The sequence below is a fragment of the Protopterus annectens genome, chromosome 17.part0 (assembly GCF_019279795.1).
Source record: "Protopterus annectens isolate FY-2018-M chromosome 17.part0, PAN1.0, whole genome shotgun sequence".
Taxonomy (NCBI): domain Eukaryota; kingdom Metazoa; phylum Chordata; order Ceratodontiformes; family Protopteridae; genus Protopterus; species Protopterus annectens.
In genome coordinates, this window is record NC_056751.1 from 168,155,531 (window position 1) to 168,178,064 (window position 22,534).

Here is a 22,534-nt window from a genome sequence, read left to right on the forward strand (position 1 = left end):
GTGGTGGTGGTGGCCACTAAAGAAGACTAGCAGAACAGAGCTTGTCTGTCCACCTCCAAGCAGAGTCTAGGGCATTGGACAGATTTGGAGAGAGAGTCAGTGACATTCACCTTGAGGTCCCTTGGCTATTTGGCACATTTTACAAGACTGTTGAGAGATTTGACCAAAGGGCTGTTAATTTCTTAGTCCAAGACTGCAGAGGATTTCAAAAGGTGGTCTTAGCTGGGCACTCATCAGTTTCTAACACGTCCATGAGGTTGATCTCTCATGCAACTGAGTGGACCTTACGGGCAGCCAGTTCAGGTATTTCCATAAGGAAACATGCCTGGATGCAGCTATGCAACTTTGTGGAGCCTTTCAGGATGTCTTTTATCAATGCTTCCTTTAATGGAACTTTTTTGTTTGGTCCATCTGTGAAACAATTATCCACCACGAGCAGGAAGGAAAGACCCTGTCTGTTGTGGTAATCAAGCTTTCTATCCCTCTTTGAGCATTCTCTAGAGGAAACCAGAGGTGGTAAGAAAATGTAGCTTCACAAATCTCTGGGTTCTTTCCAAGATCCATGGGGAGACAACACATTCAGAGACAGAGGCGGTAGTTCTAATGGCAGAGGAGGCCCGCAAATCCAGTATTTCCATAATTCTTTTCAGGATAGGCCTATCAGTGCTCCTGAAGTGCTGCACCTCTGGGGGCAATTTGGGATGATTGTCCTTGCACCCAGACTTCTGTTACTGTAACAAAAGATACATAGGTGCTAAAAATAATGTCCAGAGGTTACTTCATACCATTTTCCCAACCCCAAATTTACAAAAGAAAAAAGCTTCCCAGTGTTTCACCCGGTTGGAGGAAGGCCACAACCCAAGAAATTCAAAAGCTGCTAGACAAGAGTCATCCAGCAGGGTCCCACAAGACGAATAGGCTTTGGCACTTACATTTCTTTTTAGTGCCCAAAAAGATGGACCGGAGACCAATTTTGGATCTAAGCAGGCTGAGTCAGTATGTGAAAAAGCCAGTTCCAAATGGTCATGGTCCAGTCAATTCTGACTTTTCTTTGCAAGGATGATTGGATATGCTTTGTAGATCTTCAGGATGTGTACTGTCACATCATAATAAATAAGCAGTCCCAAAGATATTTAAGTTTTCGGATGCGAGCTAGTCAGCTACCATTCATAGGTCTGCCCTTTGGACACTCAACACAGTCTCCAGTGTGTTCACCAAATGCATGGCAGTGGTGGCAGCTCACTTGAGACTAAAAGGATTCCAAGTGTTTCCATATCTAGACAACTGGCTCCTCACTGCCCCATCTGTGCATCTCCTTCAACAGTCCAGTGACTGTTATTCCTAGTGAATGACAAATCTGGAGCAGTCAGTTATGCCATGTCAAATCTGACAGCAGTACAAAGCCTGAAGTTTATTGGCACACATCTGAATATAATGATACAAATTGCATCTTTACCAGCTCATTGCATAGACACACTCTGGTCTCAAATTCATCAGATTCTTTCCAGTCAATCTCCTCCAGCTAGATTCATTCAAGTGCTGGGGTCTATGGCAGCAGCAGCAGTAGTTCTACTTCCTTTAGCATGTTACTGTGTGTGTTCTTCAATGGACTCTAGCTGTTCAATGGTCTGTTCTTCGACAGCCCCTGTCTTTTCCCAGTCAAGCTTACACCGATTTGCAAACAACACATTCAGTGGTGAATCCAGTCGGGCGGCATCAAGTCCGTCCCTTTTGTTTTACCATCCACAGTGGCCACAGTGACTACGGACGCCTCCTGTTTGGAGTGGGGGGCATTACTCAGGAAGAATGTTCCAAGGCATGTGGTCCCACAAGAGGACCAATTCACATTATCATTGTGCTGGAGATGAGAGCAGTCCTATTAGCATTGCAGGCATTTCAAGGCGCTCTTCCTGTAGGAACTATTGGGATTCAGACCAACAACATGTCTGTAGTTTGGTACATCAACAAACAAAGGGGAAACCCAGTCTTAACCCTCTCTGCCAGCAGGATGAGTGTGTGGCAGTGGATGATCTCCACCAACCACTTTCTAGTTGCAATGCACGTTCCAGGGAAAACCAACGTACTAGCGGACAAACTCTGCATGTCCATTCTCTGGCTGTATTTCTTGGCTGGGTTATGTAGTGAGGTATATTTGGCTCTGGAATTCTGTGGAGGGGTTGCATTTCCAATTGCACTATGATTAATCAGGTAATTTGAGCTGGTGTTTGAGTTTGTTAGATACCCAGTTATGTTTATGACGTCAAAATAGCATTTGAATTAAGGGAAAAAAAATGTTTTGCTGCAGGTTATTGGTAAGGTTTGTTAGCTGCTTCATTGGGATCTCTTATGGCATATAAATGAAACCAATCAAGGTGTTTAAAATTAGTAACGTTCTGAAAGGTTTTTGGTTTGAAGGTGATAAATTAGGTTTATATTTTAACATTAGATTATGTACCAAGAGTTATGGGACAGTGATCACTGAAGGAAGGTGCATGTATGGTGAGATTAGATATAATTGTAGGATTAGTAGTCATTAGCAAATCAAGTAAGGTTTGCCTCTTGGATTGTAGATTTGGTCTAGTGGTTTCATAGTTGATTTGAGTAGGACTTGAGCTGTTCTGGAGTTCTGACATATCAGTAATTAGGGTTGAAGTTTACAAGAATGATTAGGTTACAATTTTTGGGAGCTCTGGAATATATTTGTTGGATGAGGATATTGAATTTTGGTAGTGAGGCTGGTAGGAGTAGATATGCACTTGGCTATAGCAAGGGGTTTTTGGTTGGTGATTGGAAATTTTAGAAGGATCCCATTATGATCTGATTCTGAGTTGTTGGAGGTTAAGGTTGTCATTGAAAAAGTAATGCTCCTCCCCCAGGTTTTTTGCCTGGTCTGTAATCTTGTTGGTATGGATATTTTTGTATGAGATGGTGAAGACTTTTCTTCCACACTCTTTTTTTAAGCTGCGCTGTTTTATGGTTTTCTGGCTACATTCTCTGTGGTGGCTTGGTGCTTGGGTCCGACTCTCAGCCCAGTTGTACTACCCATTCTGGGGATCCTTGCTGCTAGCTGTATGCAAAGTAAGGTTCAACAAACTGCCTTATTGTCATGGGTAGTAGTGCTCTGCTGCCCTGCCTTATTGTCATGGGTAGTAGTGCTCTGCCGCCCTCCCCCTGGCAGTCTGTTAAAGCTCAGAACTCCAACCGTTTCCTGTCTGCCGAGTTGAAAAAACAGTCACTTGGCAGCACCAGGACAGCCCTTCTCGCATACAGACAGGACCCTTTCAGTTTTCTTGTGACACAGAAAGAAAGAGATCTCTTGAGATATTGCTTCTCTCAAAATGGGTGACATCAACTGTAGAGCTTAGATAAGAAATTCCTTTTGGGTTTTATTTCCTACCTCTAGTTTTTCTAGTGTTTGAATAGTATTCTTTGCTGCTTTGACTGTCTCTTTTTCTGATTAGATTTTTTATATGCTTCTGTTTTAGCTTTTACTAGCACAGTAAGGCCTGTTGATTAAAAGTTCATCTGCAAGTTTTGACAGGAAAACTTGCTGATCTTTTTTTTTTTTTTTTTCCCCCTTTGGGTTGTGATTATTTGAGTTAAGTAGGATTATAGCGTTTTAAATAATTTTGTATGGTAAACATTTCTGACATGAATTTTTCACCAGTTTGATTTATTTCTTGTTTAATAAAAGGAGCACTTTGTTATATTAGTGTTATTTTGACCACTATTTCTTCTTTTCGTTGATTGTGATTTCTTGTCTAATACTGTTTAGGCTGTATCCATTCATTTGGATTAAATTTAGCCTTTTTCACAAAATCAAGGAGGATTTTATGCATGTATGTTGTGGTTTGAACTCTTACTGGAAATACAGAAATAGTCTTTAGCTATTTAGTGGGATTTGCCATTGAGCTGCTTAGTTTCTTGTTCCCTGATTCGATGGACTCAAAACCCTGCCCCACCATCTTCTCATCTGCACCTAAAAAATGAAAGAATGAGTCAAAAATGTACCTCAGCATAGGGCTTGTAATTCCACAGCAGCCTTGGCTTCAGGCAGGCTGTCAGACCACACTTGCCTTTTCTTACTTCCAGGTCCTTGGTGTGGTTGTAGCTAATCACAGCTGTGTGTGTGATAGAAGGGCAAGGCATATCCTCTGGGGCTGTACCATTGCTTGCTGCAGGCATGGGCAAACCAAGCTATATGTTCAGGCTAGACAGTGATGCAGAATCTATTGCCAGTAGTGATGGTTTTTACCCATTAGTGTAGTGCATGCCATAAAGAGAGAGAAGACCCCCCCCCACCTGGTGGGGCAGCAGTCTTTGACTGGTTTCCACCTGAGGTGGTGGCTGTTGATAGATCCATGGCACAGGCATTTGGTAATGGGGTGCATACCTGGATTATAAAAATGTGCTTCCACCCCCGGGCAGTCTAAGTATCCTCTTTTTCAGGGAAGTCCTATGTCTGAGAACTCTGCCCCGTTCGTGTCTGATCAGTTGATTTTTCTGATGAATAGCTGTAGAAACCCAAACGGATTATTTTCCCTCCTTTGATCCTAGCATTGGGGGAGGTCTTCTAGAAAGCTTTTAGTTCTCTGTTCATTGAATCTTTACCAGAGAAAGGGTTTACGAAATGTTGGGTATGCCTGGCCTTGCCTGGCTTTCCAGGACCTTTTGTCTGTGGACCCTGCTTCATTGTCCCCACTGATCTCTGCTAATAAGACAATGTCTTCTTTGTGCCCAGTCCTTCAGATTAACTAAGCAAGAGGCTAGAACCTTGGGGGAAACTAGCTGGCGCATTCTAGCATAGTGTTTTGCAGTCCAGCACCATAGCTTAAGTATTAAACTTCCATGTAAAACATTGGTAGTTAGCGTTGAGATAAATGTACATTTTAGACAAGTTTGCTGCATCATTGCCTACAGAGCAAAAGGTCTGTGTTTAAAGGTATTATTTCCGATATTTCTCAGGTATCAAAGTATGTTCTAAAAAGTACCTTGATGGGGGATGATAGTATTTCTAAAAATGCAACATTGTCAGTGGTGACTAGGTTGCGCGCACACATTTTTTTGATGAAAATGAGATTATGAATGCATCTTTTGAGTCTGTGTTTGGTACAGTAGCTAATCATATCCTTAAACACTGGATGACGTAGGTAAATTGATGCAAAAATGTTTCTTATTTAAAAGATGCTCTTCGTGTGTCACTGTTGCAGTCATTACATTTGGGTAATCTGCTGGCAGGTTACCCTCAGTCGGCCTGATTAACAAAGTCTTGGGTCCTGCATCGGTTGCTGTCCCTTCTTCCATGACATCAGGTAGTCAGGGGTATAAAACATGTAGCTGATGCCATTACATCAGTCTTTCTTGCCGTGCGGTGCCCGAAGCAGAAGTTCGCAAGTGCCGGTTGGCCGACTCCTGAAATTTTCGTTTTCGAGTTTCAGAACTGAAGTCTTAAACTAAAAGCTAAGTACCCCATTGGGGAAACTTTTTCTTTCTCCTTACTGATGTCAGTAAAAGTTAATAATTGTATTACTTGTGGGAAGCAAATACCTCAAGTATTTTCATTTGTACTGTATTCCTTGCCTAGGCCCTGACCACAACGTGCCTTGCTGTCTGTTTTGTGCTAAATTTAATCAATGCACTATTAAACATTGGTATATTTTTGCTTCTAAATATTTTGGCTTGAGATTTAACTTTCCAGAAATGTCGTTGGTTAGCAATCTGACTACCAGAATACCTAAAAAAACGCAAAGAAAAAGACACAGACAGACCGTCGAGGTCCAAAACCGACGACGAAGCTTCTCCTCAGCCAGTCGCCGGTACTCAGTGAGGTGCTTTCACAGTCCCTGATACCCGCTACTTTTGATTCGCAGGCCTCTACTGAGACCCATTTGGAGTCCAGTATGCCACGAGATACTTTAAGTATTGAACCCGCGGATGTCTCTACCTTAGATGGGTCTGGAGACGCTGAGCAGGCACCGGCTTCTGAGGGTGTTTTCAGGCCTAAAGATTTGTATATTAAACTGACACCATCTTCAAAACTAAGGCCAAAAACTACTTCTATGTCTAAACAAACGATGCTTGGTCCCACGTGTACAGGCCCCAGTGCCTAAAAAGCAAATGATCAAAATGGCTGAGGATTTACTTACCTTGATCAGGAGTACCCATCCCCCTCCTGCTAAGAGGCCTAGACAAGGCACTGACTATGAATCTTCTGATCAGGCATTATCTATTCCCACTTATGAGGACACTGCAGAAGATTGTTCCTTTCTGCTTCTCCTCCTGAGGATTTTTCTTTTGGAGAAACTTTGCATACCGTAAGGCAACACTTTCACTGGAAGAGTCAGGATTTCTCAGAATCTAAAGAGAGACTTGGGGATTTCCTTCTTCCTCAGCATAGGCCTTTGGCTATACCTCCTGTTCTAGACATTGTTGATGTTTTCTCAAAGTTGAGTATGACTCCTGATTCCCTGCCTCCAGCTCCTAGTAAGCCAGGCAGATATTACAGGGTTCCTGACTCCCACAAATTCCTCTCTAAAAACCACATACTGCTGACCCTGAAACCATTTCTCAGGGTCCCAAGGGCGTTAAGGCTTCTACTGCTAAAAATCCTACCCCTTCTGATAGAGATTCCAGGGCGCAGGATAGATGGGGTAAGAAGGTTTACACATCTGTAACCGTGGCAATAAGGGCTTTAAACTGTCACTCATGTGCTTAAATATCAACACTGTCATGGGTTTACTTAAACAGAAAATTATGTTGATTTCGGACTGTGTGGAAAATAGAGTTGCAGGATTTATTACATTCATCTGAACAAGTTAGAAAACATACTTTGCAATGTGGTTTTGATTCTTTGGAGGCGTCTTGCAGGGCTGCTGTAACTGGATCTGTGATAAGAAGGCATGCTTGGCTCAAGGAGCAAAATCTGCCTGACCATATTAAAGCAAAATTGTTGGATGCTCCTTTACAACAGGACAGTCTATTTGGTAATAAGGCTGAAGAAGTTTTGAAAAAGATGGAAGATAAAGCTATAATCTATGCAAACTGTAAAAGATTTCTTGCAAGTGCAACCACCCAGGTTCAGTAGGCACTGGCCTACTAAGAACTGATCCTTTCCAGTACCCACTAGAGCCGCTCAGGTCAAACCGAGACATTCCAAAGGCTCCAGGTTTCAGTCGCAAGGAACTTATAGAACAAAGGAATGGGGTGCCTCCACCTCCAAACCTGGAAGTAACACGGCACCTTCCTACGGTAAACAGTCTCAATGACTTTCCACTGCAATCACCAAGCACTTATCTTTTGACTGCCCCTTTGGGGGGAAAACTGGCACTTCATGTACAAAACTGGCAACTGATTACCCAGGACAAATGGGTTTTAAATGTAGTATCCTAGGGATACAGATTTCATTTCCACATGTTGCCAGTCCCGAACGGATGGCCAGATCTGCCTCCAAATCAGTGGGCAGAGACCCAGAAACAAGTTATGTCCCTCATGAATATGGGGGCTATTCAACCAGTACCAGAAAAGGAAAAGTGACAAGGTTTTTATTAAAGACTTTTCCCGGTACCCAGAAAAGACAAATCATGGTGTCCAATTCTGGACTTATCCATTCTAAATACATTTCTGGACATTCCAAAATTCAAGATGCTGACTCTCCAACAGTTACTACCTATGCTAGGCATGGATGCCTGGTTGATAACTCTAGACTTAAGAGGCTTACCTGCATAACCCAATCAGGGAATCTTGCAGAAGATGCCTCCGCATCAAAGCAGGCTATTTGCATTACCAGTTCTCTGCACTGCCCTTTGGCTTATCTACTGTACCCAGGGTCTTCACAAAGTGCCTGGCACCAGTAATTGCATTTTTCAGGCAAAGAAATATTCAAATTTATCCATACCTGGACGATTGTCTAATTCGGGCAGAAAACAGGGACACTCTTCTAAGACATCTGGTGTTTGTAAAAAGATTTCTAACTTGTCTAGGGTATACCATAAACGAAAATAAATCACAACTGGTACCCTCTCAAATAATTACATTCCTAGGTTCATGCTTGAATACAACTGCCCAGATGACTTGCCTTACGCCAGAAAAACAAATTCAATTGATGACTTCAAACAGGTGGCCACAAAAACCCAGCTATCTGCAAGACGCATTCTGCAGGCCTTGGGGTTCATGGCCTCCTGCATTCTACTAATTCCATATACAAGACTGCATATGAGGAAACCTCAATGGTACCTAAAAAGCTTATGGGAGTCAACATTGTCACAGCCTGGAAACAATGAATGTTAAGCTGTCCATCTCACCTTCATTCTTGCTGGATGGGTTCGGAGCCGATCCTCTGCTCCGACTCGGCACTTGCTAAGCTCGAGAGTCACTTTTACCAGCTCGAGGCAGCCCCATATCCCATGATGCAAGGCGGTAATTACCCAGATCTCGTTTGCCGCTTCGCTAATGAGGTCATCTTTTTTACCAGCTCCTGGTAAGTAATTTTATATTGTTATTTGTGAGGAATTTTAGATCAAATTCCCTAAATTTTATTCTTTATAGTCTCTTTAGTGAATCCTTATTCACTTAGCTCCATACCCTTTCTCCTCAACCCCTTATTCTTAACTTTCTAGTGTTTTGGGCCTTAGGCCTTAACAGTTCCTGTCAGGATTTTCCTAGGTGTGGGTGTTGTGTTGTGTATTACAGCTGTGTCTTACACTTCTAGGTTTGTTTATTAGTGTCTTTCTGTCTGAGTGTGTGTGTGTATTTAGGACTCAGACATGTCTAAAGATACTAGGGTCTCATTGTGACTCGTGCTGTCAGAAGATGTCTCTGACAGACTGTCACACTTCTTGTATTTATTGCCTGGGACCCCTACACCTGCAGGACTCCTGTGCTATCTGTCATTCCTTTAGCCAGAGAGTCCTGCAGGAACGTAGAAATAAATTGATCCTCAGGGGTCTCCTTAAGCCTGAGAGCTCCCCGGCCAAGCTCGGCTCCGGGAATCCCTCTAAGCCTTCCAAGACCCAGGCTTCGGTGTCCAAGTCTGTGGTCTTGGTTCCGACTCCGCCGGAGTCGACATCGGCTCCGTCCGGAGCCGATCCTTCCTTAGTGGAAGCTTCAGTTTCGGCGCCGTTCGGCTCCGATACCCTGGCTTCGGCACCTGTCTGCTCCGGCTGGAGCCGACACCCTAGCGTAGAAGCATGTCTCGACTCCGGCTGGAGCCGAGATATCTTTGTCTCCACTCGGAGCCGACAAGTCGTCGGCTCCGCCTGGAGCCGAGGTTTCTTCGGGTACGATGGCTCCGTCCAAAAAGAGGTCTAGATCCTCCTTCTTTGGAATCTATACACTCGGCTCCAGCCTCCCCCCTGCTTTCAGAGGGAAGCCATCGGAGCCGATCATCGAGGTCTTCCAGGCTATCAGACCATGATTTAGAGAGAGTGGTGAGTAGGCTATTAAAATCACAGGCACTAGCCCAAGTGCTCCATAGCCCGTCTCAACAGACGACCGTTATTCTACACCCTCCTGAAATTCCTCCTTCGACTCTCCTTCAGAGTTCGGAGCCGGAGATTATTGGTACCGTGACTGTTGCTGCTTCGGAGCCGATACCACACCTTTCGGCTCCGTCGTCCTCGACTCCTATCTCCTCCTTGAGACCTTCCTTGGAGGGATCCGGGCGTCGGGCTTCCCTGGTCGGTTCCGAGGGGGCGAGTGGCATCGGACCCTTGTCCGACCCCGTTCTCCCTCTCTGAGCTTCGGCCTTGGTGAGCTCGGCCCCGACATCTGCTTCGGAGCCTTCCCTTTCGGTGGGACCAGGGATCCCTGTTTCTTCGGAGCGGGATCTCTCTGCCCTCCCTGGGAGGGGAGCCTTCGAGGTGATGAGGAGTGTGCTAGCCCCTGAGCTCAGTCAGCAGTCTGTTCCTTTAGCTCCTCCCTCTACGGTGCCTGTAGATACCTCTTCCCGCTCTCTTGCTCCCGGACCCAGAGATCCATCACCCCTGGTCTCCCCATTGGAAAGAACTTCCTCTTCCGAGGTTTCTCCTGATCCTTCAGGTGAACCCCCGCGTAAGAGGACCTGCAAGAGGAAGCACTTAGACTCCCCTGAGTCTACAACATCGGATACCGATTTGGATGAGTCGGAGGGGTCCCCAAGATCCCCCTCTGAGGATGTCTCCTTTTCAGACATCCTTGAGCTCCTGAAACAGAGGGGGAACTGGCCCTCCATTAACCCCTCCGAGGATGAATCTGTATACCTGGAGGCTTTTGGATCTCGACCCTCCACTTCTTGGGGGTGTCCGCCTTTCGACCCTCTCATGGAGGTCATAGCTCAAAAGGCATGGGCATCTCCTGATTTGGTGGAACCAGTCCCCAGGAGACCTTCAAAATTTATTACGGCCCCCGCTGAAAAGCAGTTTCTTACTAAAGGTGTCCCGGTTGATGCCATGGTGGTGGCGGCCGCCACCAAGAAGGAACTTGCAGATCCTTCCGTACCAGTCCATCCTCCTAATAAAGCGTCTAGGACCATGGACAGGTATGGTAAGCGGATGTTTTCCTCGGCGACCTTTGCTATGCGTTCGCTGAATTATTTATGTCACTTCACCAGACTTCAAAGGGACATCCTTAAAGAATTAGGTGAAGTAGTACAGGATCCTTCGGCAGCAGAGGCTCAGGAAAAGATTGCTTCTCAGCTGGGAATCCTTAATTCCATAACCAACTCCTCCATGCGGCTCATTTCTTATGCAGCCGATGGGGCGAGTAGAGCTGCAGGCACAGGAGTGGCTCTCAGATGTCAGTCCTGGATGCGGCTCTGTAATTTTGCAGACCCCTTTAAGGCGTCCTTCACAAACTCTCCCTTTGATGGGTCAACATTGTTTGGCCCTCAGGTGAAGGACACTTTGACCAGGTGTGAACAAGACGGCAAGACTTTCTGCCGTAGGAGTCCGTTTCTCCACCCCTTCTAGGCCTTATCCCAAAGGTCAGAAAGGGGGAAAGATGTGGTTCCGAAAATCTCAGGGAGTCACGCCGGACGCACGTGGTCAGTTTACCCCCAGAGGCAGAGGGGGTAATAACAATAGACGCCGCCCTAGGGGCAGAGGGGGTCCGCAGAACCAGGGCAGTAGAGAGCCTCTCTCTGACAAGCCCTTCCAGCATCCCTGAGGTGTTGCCCGACTGTCCACCCTTGGAGGCAGTCGGGGGGGGTTATTGTCGCTGTACCCAGAAGCCTGGTTTTCCCTCTCTCAAGACAGATGGGTACAGTCGATCATGTCCGAGGGTTACAAGATTCCTTTCGAGGAAAGCCCCTTCCCTCAGAAAAGTTCCCTTCCAGACATTCCACCCGGTCTAAGGGAAATTGCAAAACTAGAGGTTTCAAAGCTTCTAAAAAAAAAAGGGCCATCCAGCCAGTTCCAACAGACCATTTAGAGTCCGGAATCTACTCAAGGTTCTTTTTGGCTCCCAAGAAGACGGGAGACTGGAGACCAATATTAGACCTCAGCAGGCTCAAAAAGTCTGTCAAAAAGACAAGATTTCGGATGGTCACACTTCAGTCGATTTTGCCTTTTCTGGGCAAAGACAACTGGATGTGCTCCATAGACCTTCAGGATGCGTACTATCACATAAAAATCCACAGACGCTCCAGAAGGTTTCTCTGCTTTCGGCTGGGGACCAGTCATTTTCAGTTCAGAGCCCTGCCCTTTGGTCTCACTACAGCCCCCAGAGTGAATGCATGGCAGTGGTCACGGCTCACCTGAGACGTCAAGGATTCCAGGTGTTTCCGTATTTCTACGACTGGCTCCTCTCAGCCACCACCAGGCATCAACTTCTCCAAGCCAGAGATTACACCCTACGTCTCTGCAGTCAGTTGGGAATTTCAGTAAACTTCGAAAAGTCCTTATCGCCCTGCCAATCTATTACCTTTATAGGCGCAAATCTAGACACTACTCTGATGTCAGCAAACCTAACAAGTCAGAGAATCCTAGATATCCAAAACCACGTTCGGATCATCCTTGCCAGCAAAAGGGTACAAGCCAGGTTGGTCTTGAAAGTGTTGGGCCTTATGGCGGCTGCCATCACACTTCTTCCTCTGGCCCGTTTTTACATGTGTCTCCTACAATGGATGATGTTCACACAATGGTCCTTCCAGCAGCTTCCCATGCGTCACAAGATTTTGGTGACACAGACCTGCAAGAACCATCTATCCTGGTGGATTTCCTCTCCTCTAGTCCATCAGGGCAGACCATTTGTTCCCCTGGCCCCGGTAGCCACGGTCACTTCGGATGCCTCCCTGATCGGGTGGGGGGGGCATTATCAGGGCAGGATGGTTCATGGCACGTGGCAACTGTTCGAATACCACCTGCACATAAATGTCCTAGAGATGAGAGCAGTGCTTTTAACGTTGCAAGCCCTCAACGACTTTCTTCCCTTAGGAACTATTGCAGTTCACACGGACAACATGTCCGTGGTGTGGTACATCAACAAGCAGGGCGGAACCAAGTCCTATCCCTTGTGTCGAGGCTCTCAGACTTTGGCAATGGGCGATCTCCTCTCATCGGTTTCTGGTAGCAACGCATATCCCTGGGAAAACCAACATAATAGCAGACAGATTGAGCAGAGCTATACTCATGCCTCATGAGTGGTCTCTCAAGCAATCCATAGTGGAGGAGATTTTTCAGAAGTGGGGCCGCCCATGCTGCGATCTTTTTGCTACTCCTCAAAACAGCAAATGCCCAGACTTCTTCTCTCTCTTCCCACTTCCGGGCCATCCCCCCAGAGACGCTCTTACCCAAGATTGGCCCCGGGGACTCCTTTATGCTTTTCCTCCCTTTCCATTGATACCACAGGTACTCCAGAAAGCTACCGTTTTGAGAGCCAAAATGATTCTCATTGCCCCTTACTGGGCTCGACAAATTTGGTTCCCGTTCCTTCATCGCCATCTCTTGGTGCAGCCCTGGCACCTGGACCCAGCTCCAGATCTTCTGACCCACCAGTCGGGTCAACTGCACCGATCCGTTCCTTCCCTCAACCTCACAGCTTGGTTGCTCCACTTCCTTCCTTAGCCAGGCTTCCTATGATCTCTAACCCCGTTAGAGACATAGTAGCTTCTCTTAAGTCCTCTACCAGGAGGATTTACTCCAGCAAGTGGAAACGCTTCTCCCTTTGGGCAAAATCTAAGAACATAGATCCCTTTACTGCCCCTATTCAGTCAGTCTTGGATTTTCTAGCGGAAATTTTTCACTCAGGTTCTTTGTCTTCCACAGTCAAAGTTCAGTTGGCAGCAATCTCGAACTTTCATGTCGGGTTTGCAGACCACAACATTATGTCCTACAAACTTTGTAAAGCCTTTCTTAAAGGAGTGTTCCTTCTTAAGCCCTCTGTTAGGGATCCTCCACCACAGTGGGACCTAAATTTAGTGCTGACATCCTTGATACTTCCCCCTTTCGAACTGGCTGCTTCATGTTCATTAAAGTTTCTTTCCTGGAAGACACTTTTTCTTGTCGCCATTACCTCGGCTAGAAGAGTGTCTGAACTTCATGCCCTCTCTATTCGTCCCCCTTATTTGGTCTTCCACAAGGACAGAGTATCCTTGAGAACCAATCCATCCTTTTTGCCCAAGGTTGCTTCTAAGACAAATTTAAACCAATCCATTGATCTTCCTGTATTTTTTCCAAATTATTCTAACAGGGCGGAACAAAAATTACATTACCTAGATGTTCACCGCCAACTCAGATATTACTTGGACAGAACGAAGCAATTTAGGAAGTCTGATCAGCTCTTCATTTCTTATGCTGAAAATAAAAAAGGTCTCCCTGTTTCTAAAGTGACCTTATCCGGATGGCCATCTTCCACCATTTCTGACATTTATCAGCCTAGGGGCAAACAACTGAGCTCAAAACCTAAAGCACATTCCACAAGAGGTCTAGCCACTTCTACAGCCTTTCAGGCTAGGCTACCCTTAGATACTATTTGTGCAGCAGCCACTTGGGCCACTCCTCTTACCTTCGTTTCTCATTACAAATTGGATTTGGCCTCCAGGGACAGGGCAAGCTTTGGTTCCACTGTTCTCAAGAGTCTGTTCCATTGAGCCACCCAGGATAGAGGTGCTAGGGACGCGGTCCCATCCAGCAAGAATGAAGGCGAGATTGACAACTTAACATTTAGAAGTTATGTACCTACCATAACGTTCCATGTTAGTTGTCTTTTCTCACCTTCTTTCTTGCGTCCCTCCCTCCTGTGCCCCTAGCCTGGACAGACCTTGATCTCCCCTTTTCTCTGGAAGATTCTTCTTCCTTGGACACCAGATAGTTCTTGTCCTTGATTACCTGGTTTCCCTTTACAGCCTTTTTAGGTTAGTTGTTCCTCTTTCCTTAGTGGAAAGTTTTTGTAGGCAGTTTTTTCCTCTAGATACCAAACGAGATCTGGGTAATTACCGCCTTGCATCATGGGATATGGGGCTGCCTCGAGCTGGTAAAAGTGACTCTCAAGCTTAGCAAGTGCCGAGTCGGAGCCGAGGATCGGCTCCAAACCCATCCAGCAAGAAAGAAGGCGAGAGAAGACAACTAACATGGAACGTTATGGTAGGTACATAACTTCTAATTCCTATCATTCCTTGCCTGCAGCTAGAGTTCCTGTGGTGGGCAGAGGCCTGCCACCAAAACAAGGGACTGTCATTCATTCAACCCCCTGCCACCCAAACCCTGACTACAGACCCATCAGATTATGCTTGGGGGGGCACATCTGGCAGGGAGATGCATTCAGGGCCAGTGGAGCCCAAATCAAATGCACCTACATATCAGAAAGAGATGCTAGCTGTATAGAATGCTCTGACAGCCTTCAAGGACTACCTTCATCCAGGACAACTACTGATACAGACAACACCACAGTCATGTGGTACATAAGCAGGGAGTTACTCATTCCTATCCCCTTTGCAGACTAGCCATGGCATTGTGGAACCACGGCCTTAACTTATCAAATACATCTACAAGCTCAATTCCTGCCAGGAAAGCAAAATACTCTGGCAGACAAACTAAGCAGAAATCGTATGGACCCACACGAATGGAAGCTGGATCCACAAATCTTCAGCATGTTGACATGCAAATGGGGGAGCCCGGACCTAGATCTTTTTGCCTCACCCCAAAACTATCAGTTGGACAAATTCTGCACAAGAATTCATCACAAAAAAGCTTGGAAAGTGGATGCTCTATCCTTCAGCCGCCTTTCCCTCTCTGCTTTCCAGCGTCTTACTAAAAGTCAGACGAGAAAAAACAAAATTAATTCTGATTGCTCCAGACTGGCCTCGCCAGCACTGGTACCTGCTCCTGCGCAATATGTCGTACCTTCCTCCGTGGTACCTGCCTCAGACACCTCACCTACTGTCTCAGCAGAACTATCAAATTCTACACACTCTGCTCCAAACTCTGAATCTTGCAGCATGGCTAATAAACTAATTTCATCAGTTACATCTCTCAGCAAACCTGTGATAGATGTCATTTTGGAGGCTAGAAGGCCTAGTACTAGAAAATCTTATGCTGACAAATGGAAAAGATTCTGTGCCTGGAACCAAGCACAAGGAATAAGCACAGCAATGCCCAATATTCCTCAGATTCTGCAATACTTAACTGAGATGCTTCACAAGGGCCTATATTTTTCTTCCATAAAAATCCATGCCTCTGCCATTTCAACTCATTACAACACTGAGGCCTCCCCTCTTTTCTCATCCTCTGCTGAAGCAGTACCTCAGAGGGGCCAAAAATTTAAGACCTCCCAGGAGAGCACCAGCTCCTGCATGGGACCTCAATTTTGTTTTGGAAAAACTCACTCCTACCTCCTTTTGAGCCAGCTGCTACTGCAGACCTAAAATTTCTCTCTTGGAAAACCACTTTTCTTTTCACAGTTACTTCAACTAGAAGGATGTCAGAACTACAGGCTGTTATGGCAGTGGAGCCTTTTATTATTTTTTAACCAGACAGGGTGGCTGTCAGGACCAATCCATCCTTTATTCCTAAAGTGGTATCTCGTGTGGCCCTTAACCAGACCATTCATCTGCCAACTTTCTTCCCAAATCCACAGAACAAGGGTGAGCGGATTCTGCATTCATTGGATGTACACAGACAACTAAGATTCTACTTAAGCAGGACAAAATCTCTAAGAAAATCTGAACAATTACTGGTGGCATTTTCTGCAGGGGCAGAGGGAAAGGCTATTTCAAAGCAGACTATTTCCAAATGGATAAGCCGTTGTATTCGTTTCTGCTATATGCACCGTGGTAAACCTGTCCCCAAGGGGATCAGATCTCATTCCACCAGGGCTGCATCTGCTTCTGCAGCCTTTCTCAGAGGGGTTCCTAAAAGAAACATTCTAGAAGCTGCTACCTGGAGCTCAGTTCATACGTTCACCAAACATTACCATTTACCTCTCTTCTATAAATCCAGAGCAGGCTTTGCCACTGCTGTCCTGCATGACCTTATAGCTGCTCCTAATGCTGTATAAATCCATCTTCCCAACCATAGCTTTGGGAGTCTACCCAAATGTAATGACTGCAACAGTGAAACACGAAGACCATAGTACAGTTGTGTACACTTACCATAAATGTAGATGTTCTAGTGTATTCACTGTTGCAGTCCTGGTTACCCTCCATCCAGCCCCGTTTTTTCTCTAACTATACCTCTTATTTCTGTTACTGTCTTTAAAAGCCTTTTTGGTGTATTTGCTTTTGTTTGGAGGTATATGTTTTGGTATTTTTTTTTTTTTTTTACATGTATATATTTTGCTCCCCATTTGGGGGGCACTTGACAACTGGGGCAAGAAAAACTGATGTAATGGTGTCTGCTGCATGTTTTATATCCCTGACATCATGGAAGAAGGGACAGCAACCGACGCAGGACCCAAGACTTTGTTAATCAGGCCGACTGAGGGCAACCTGCCAGCAGATTACCCAAATGTAATGACTGCAACAGTGACTACATCTACATTTATGTTAAGTGTACACAACTGTACTTTCTCATTTAAGCAAGATAATTTTCAGCAGCCTAATAAGCAGAAGTGTCAGCTGAAGAATATCCAATGCAGTAAAATGAATGGCAGGATGAAAACTCTGCCAAGCCTAACAAGGTTTTCTTTCCTTGAAAGGATTACCCCCTGCACTTCCATCCTATGACTATGGAGAGGCACAGCATGTATCTTTATCCAATCCTCCATCTTGTGTCTCATCTGTCAAGTTGGCTGTTTACAAGGCAGCACAGTCGTCAAGTGGTTTCTGACAGGTGAGTGCTAAAAATTGTTGGCAGGATTTGCAGGTGGAAGTGGACAGATCTTCTGCCTGTGTTCATGGGGAGTTCCCCCTCATCTTCTAGACCAGACTTTGTCCTCCAGTACTGCAGAAAATGCTGGTCCTGAGGGTCATAGAACTGGTCCCTTCTTCGAAAAAGAGATTTATTTTCTAGTTTTTTTTCTTTGTTCTCAAAAACAGCAGTCGTATAGACTGGTGTGGGGGGCCCTTGTGTTATGAACACGTTTGTCATGGTCCCAAAGTTCAAGATGCTCACCTTGCAGATGGTGCTTCCTCTGTTTCCAGACCACTGTTTCATGGTGACCTTAGTCGTGATGGACGCCTTTCTTTATATCCCTAGGTCTCATCCCTTAAGGGGATATATTTGAAGGCTGTCTGGTTCGCACAGTCAGTTTTCTATATTGCCTCTTGGACTGTCCACTGCAATGAGTGTTTTCCAAATGCCTTGCTGTGGTACTAGCTCACTGATGGCCTCTGGGTGTTCACTTTTTTCTGTACTTGGAAGACTTGCTGATTTATGCATGTTGTCTGCCCAGGTGTGTGGAATCTTTAGACATAATCTCGTCCTGACTTTCCCATGTAGAGTTCAAGTTGAATCTCCTACAGTCTTGTTTGACACTGTCACAAAGACTTGTCTTTCTGAGGTGCTTAATCAACTTCAACAAGAGTCTAGCTTTTCTGCCCGAAGACAAGGTTCTGTTGTACCAGATAGGGTTTCAGAAATTCTTCAGGGGAATGTTGCTTTAGTGAGGGAGAATTCTTAGAAATATTTGGACTGTTCCTTCATAATTCTGATTTTTATCAGTGGCACATCCTATGTATGAAGTTGTTGGGCGTAGCAACTTCTTTTCCTGGAATCCCAATTGCCAGTACTGCCCTTTCTTAGATGAGAATTACAGTGGTATAGAAATCGGTTGAGTATCAATGCAGGGCTTCCTTTCCCCACCCTGACATCCATGCAGTATGTTCAGAAAGATTTGTCAAATTTTATCTGGGAGCTGTGTCACTGGTGATGCAAATGTTAACCACTTGGAGACTCGATATGTAGAAGATGTTGGCAGTATTTCATGCTTTGAAAGTCCTTCACTACCTTTGTACTCCAGGTCATTTTGTAGTGGTTATGGTGGACATAATCATAGTGATGTACCTCCGCAAACTACAGGGTAGAGTACAGGGTAGAGAGTCTTGGCTCTGTTCCACTTGCCAGTGATAAGCTGGGAGCAGGTTTCTCAGTGACATCCTGTCAGACAGACTGGGCAGATCCTGTGCAGACCCGCCTGAGTGGAAGCTCAAGGCAGTAGTTTTCAGGATTTAGTCCACATGTGGGGAATGCCACTAATAGACCTCTTCACCTCCTTTCAAAACAAACAGCTGGAGAAATTGTTCCATACATCCTTGCAGCCATGCTTGGAGGACAAACGCATTCTCGTTCCCTAGAATGGGAATGTTCATGTATGAATTTTACAAGGTACTTTGAAAGTTCAAAGAGAAATGCCAAAGATCATTGTGGTGACCCTCTGTTGTTTCAGACAATGTTGGTTCTCCCTGTTTACTATATTGACCTAGGGCAATTACCACAGACCTCCTCATTTGCTGGACCTGCTCACATAGTCTTGGGTGTTAAAGGAGCCAAAAAAACTGCTACTAGAAAATCTTATGTTTTACATATAGATGAGGTTTTCCGAGTGGTGACTGGAAACAAGAGGATCCATTGTGGGATAATATCCCTCTGGTCCTGAAATATTGCTGTGAGCTACTTCAGCATGGCTTAGCATATGCATCCATTATGGTATATTTAGTGGCCATCTCTGCTTGTCTGCCAGTGGATCCCCCTCTTCTTTTTTGGTAAAAGTTTATGAAAGGAGTATTCCGTATGAGACCCCCTCTTAAGCAAATTCCTTCTTTTTGGGATATCAGCTATGTTCTTGAAAAATGACCTTGCCACCTTTTGAACCAGCAGCTCATGCTGATAAGTTCCAACGTGGAAAACTGTTTATGGCTCTATATGCAACATGAGTTTGAGCCACAAGCTGTCCATGGTGGGTCAAACTTATCTGATTTTCAACAGGGGTAGTGTTGAATTTATGCACTTACCCCCCCCCCCTTTATTTATTTATTTATTTTAGTATGAAGATGGTTTCAGTCTTCACTTTCTATCAGTCTTTTAATCTTCCTAGGTTCTTTCTGGAATCTAAGTATAAGAGATATATATTAATTTATTCCTTGGATCGGCACAGGTAGCTCTGGTACTACCTTGACGGAACAAAGCTCTTTAGGAAGGCCAAAAGGCTTATTTCTGTTTCTGGGGCAAAGAGAGGTCCACTTCTCTCTCCAAACAATGCACATGGGTTGACCTCTGGTACTTTTTTTTTTTGTTACACCCACCATGGATAGATAAATCCAGGCAAGGTAAAGCCAGTTTTCGCCAGGGCCTTTTCCTCATCAGTGGCATTTTGGAAGGGAGTAGACTTTAGAAGTATTCTAGACCCAGCAACTTGTTCCTCCATCCTTGCCTTCAGAAACCACTACAGACTCGCTGCTCTTCTAGATCCAGTGCAGACTTTGCATTGAGCATTCTCCAGGCTCTCCAACTTTTTTATCCTTTTCCCCCCTCCAAGATTGGGTAAGCTTTGATAATCTACTCGTATGCCAATATGGCAACGTGCTGAGCATAAGTACAGCTGTGTGTACCACTTACCTGTAAGTAAGTTCATAGAGAATAGCAAGTAGAACACACTAAGGCAGTATCCTCCCACAAATTTGGTTCAGCAACGTGTGTGTGTGTGTGTGTGTGTGTGTGTGTGTGTGTGTGTGTGTGTGTGTGTGTGTGTGTCATTTGGTATGGAACACTAGGAAAATTTTAAGGGATCTGTTTGTGAGTGTGTAGGGCTGTCATCCTGCCAGGTGATTGGGTCCTCGTCTTCACAGGCAGAACGTGGGAAGAGTTCTGATCTTTGACAGACTGCCGGGGGAGAGTAGCAGGGCACTGATACCTATATGCCAGTAAAGGCAGTGTGTTCTATGACCATCTTTTATTACAAGTAAGTGGAACTTGTGCGGCTGTACTTTCTTACCGTATTAATTGATCTTTGATGGGCTCTTCATAATGGGTCACAGGAATGCCTCCCTTCCCATGCCAGTGAACATTCCAGGCAGTCTGCCTCTGCTGTTGGAGTTCCACTTGAGTCAGGAAGGTGTATATTGGTACAGCACTTGTTAGCAGTGGTGAGAGGTTCCAAGTCCTCAGTCTGGCTTGATTTTTCAGCAAGGTGCTTGCTAGTGACTGGGGATTGCTGGCAGACAAGGGAGATGAATGCTCATGTGTCAGTGATGTGGTATGGACATCGTATGCACTGGTCCATCTCTGTGACTTGGAAAGAAATGCTGAGACCAAACCCAGGCTTAGGGACAGTCACTGGTAAGTCCTTTTCATAGATTTAGTGAACGTATGAATAGATTTATCTGTGTTTACTAGTATGTCCTCTTTATGCAACTGAGAAACTCTTAACCATAGAGCTGTTGACAAGACTTTATCCCTGTTAACAGGATGGGATGGTTGAGTGGTAAAGTTAGGTAAACATCTTGCTTTAAAACTAGATTTGGTACTTTTAAAGTTCTGAGCATGTAGAACTGAATAACAAGTCAGCTAGAGTGATTTGTTTTATTTATTCTAGGGGCTGTTTTACCTGGTGAGATACAAACATTGCAAGACAAGATACAGACGTTGCAAGACAAGTGTGTGCCATCTTCAGTGAGTCAACTTTCACAGAGTGAAGATTTTGACATGCTAGATAGCAAAGGTAACGTGTCTAATGTGCTGCAGAGAACTTTACTGTTTGCCATTTTCTGAAAACATTGTAATAACACTCCGCAGTCCTACCATGCTACCGTAACATGTTCACACTTATTTGTGGGGGCAAAATCTTGCACTAATTTGCATAGTCAGTTAGTAGAAAATTGATTGGAGCAACTTCACTTAAATTTGATGGCTAGCACTAATGCTCACCTTGAGGGATCACTGTTGCAGTAGAATAATTAATGCAGGGGGGTTAGCTATGGGCACTTGTCAGTTTTTCTTGCCTGACTTCTAGATCTCTGTAGCGCAGCTGATCTGCTCCATAAGCTAAGAATGCTGGCTGAAAGGCCATCTATCTATTCATCCATATTTGTCTATTTGTTTTTTTTTAACAGCTTGATCTAAGAACCCTTTTCAGGCCAGTTTGAAATCAAACCACAAAATTATAATATACAGAAAGAACATGTAATAGTAAAAGACTATACTGTGATTATACATACAATTGAATAAATTATAACAAATCACATAGAATTGATCCACAAAATTATAAAACTGAAGAAAGAACATAATGGTACAGACAAAACCAAGTGTAATGTGACTGGATATTCTTGAAAGCTATAAAATGTTAGATTATTGTACATACAAAGCATGGGCGGCCACGGTGGTGCAGTGGTTAGCATTGCCGCCTCACAGCAAGAGGTTCTCCGGTTCGATCCTCAGCTGGGGTGCCTTCTGTCAGTCTGCATGTCCTCCCTGTGGTTGCGTGGGTTTCCTCCGGGTGCTCCGGTTTCCTCCCACATCCCAAAGACATGCTGCAGGTGGATTGGACACTCTAAATTGGCCCTAGGTGTGCGTGTGAGTGTGCCTTCTGTGGAAGGTTGGGCGCCGGGCTGGCAACTCGACACCGTAAAACTCCACTGCCAATCAATGTGCGGACATGGTGATCCGCTGTGGCGACCCCTAACCGGGAAAAAGCCGAAAGAAGAAGAAGAAGATTGTACATACAAAGCATGATTTTTAAGTGGGCAGAATAGAGACTCCTGGGTCTTGTGATTGCAGAGTAATAAAGTAAGGGGAGGGAGGAAGTATATAATTTTTAACCATAATCTCTGGAGTAATTGTAGTTGCTTCCTTCAAATAAGTAAGTATGGAGGTGTATTTTTTGAAAGAAACAAACATTATCAGATTGCTTATTGTCATCTGGTAAAGAAGTTCCATTAGGCTGAGGGTAGTTTGCTTGGAGAAGGATCTTTCACAGCAGGTAAGAGTAGAGGGAGTGTGAGCTAGAAACAAGACTTGGAATTGCAAATGGAGTAGCTGGGGTTTTTAATACACAATTTATTGAGGAGAGGAGGACAGTTGTTAGAAGTTTAAAGGTGACTGTCAATTGGAAGAGTAGCTTGCTCTCAGTGGTGGCCATTTTTGTTTGCTTTTGCTTTGAGGAAAAGGCAGTGGTATTCAGACGTGCTGGA

General features: G+C 44.9%; 1 protein-coding gene across 2 annotated transcripts in view; it reads left to right on the top strand.

The window, feature by feature from the left end:
- Positions 1 to 22,534, top strand: part of TRIM36 (tripartite motif containing 36) — a 1,224,111-nt gene that overhangs the window by 887,188 nt on the left and 314,389 nt on the right. For both annotated transcript variants that reach the window (XM_044059328.1, XM_044059329.1), the window contains exon 8: positions 20,941 to 21,066. In XM_044059328.1, the coding sequence (XP_043915263.1) occupies positions 20,941 to 21,066 (126 nt within the window). The remainder of the gene's footprint in view (positions 1 to 20,940; positions 21,067 to 22,534) is intronic.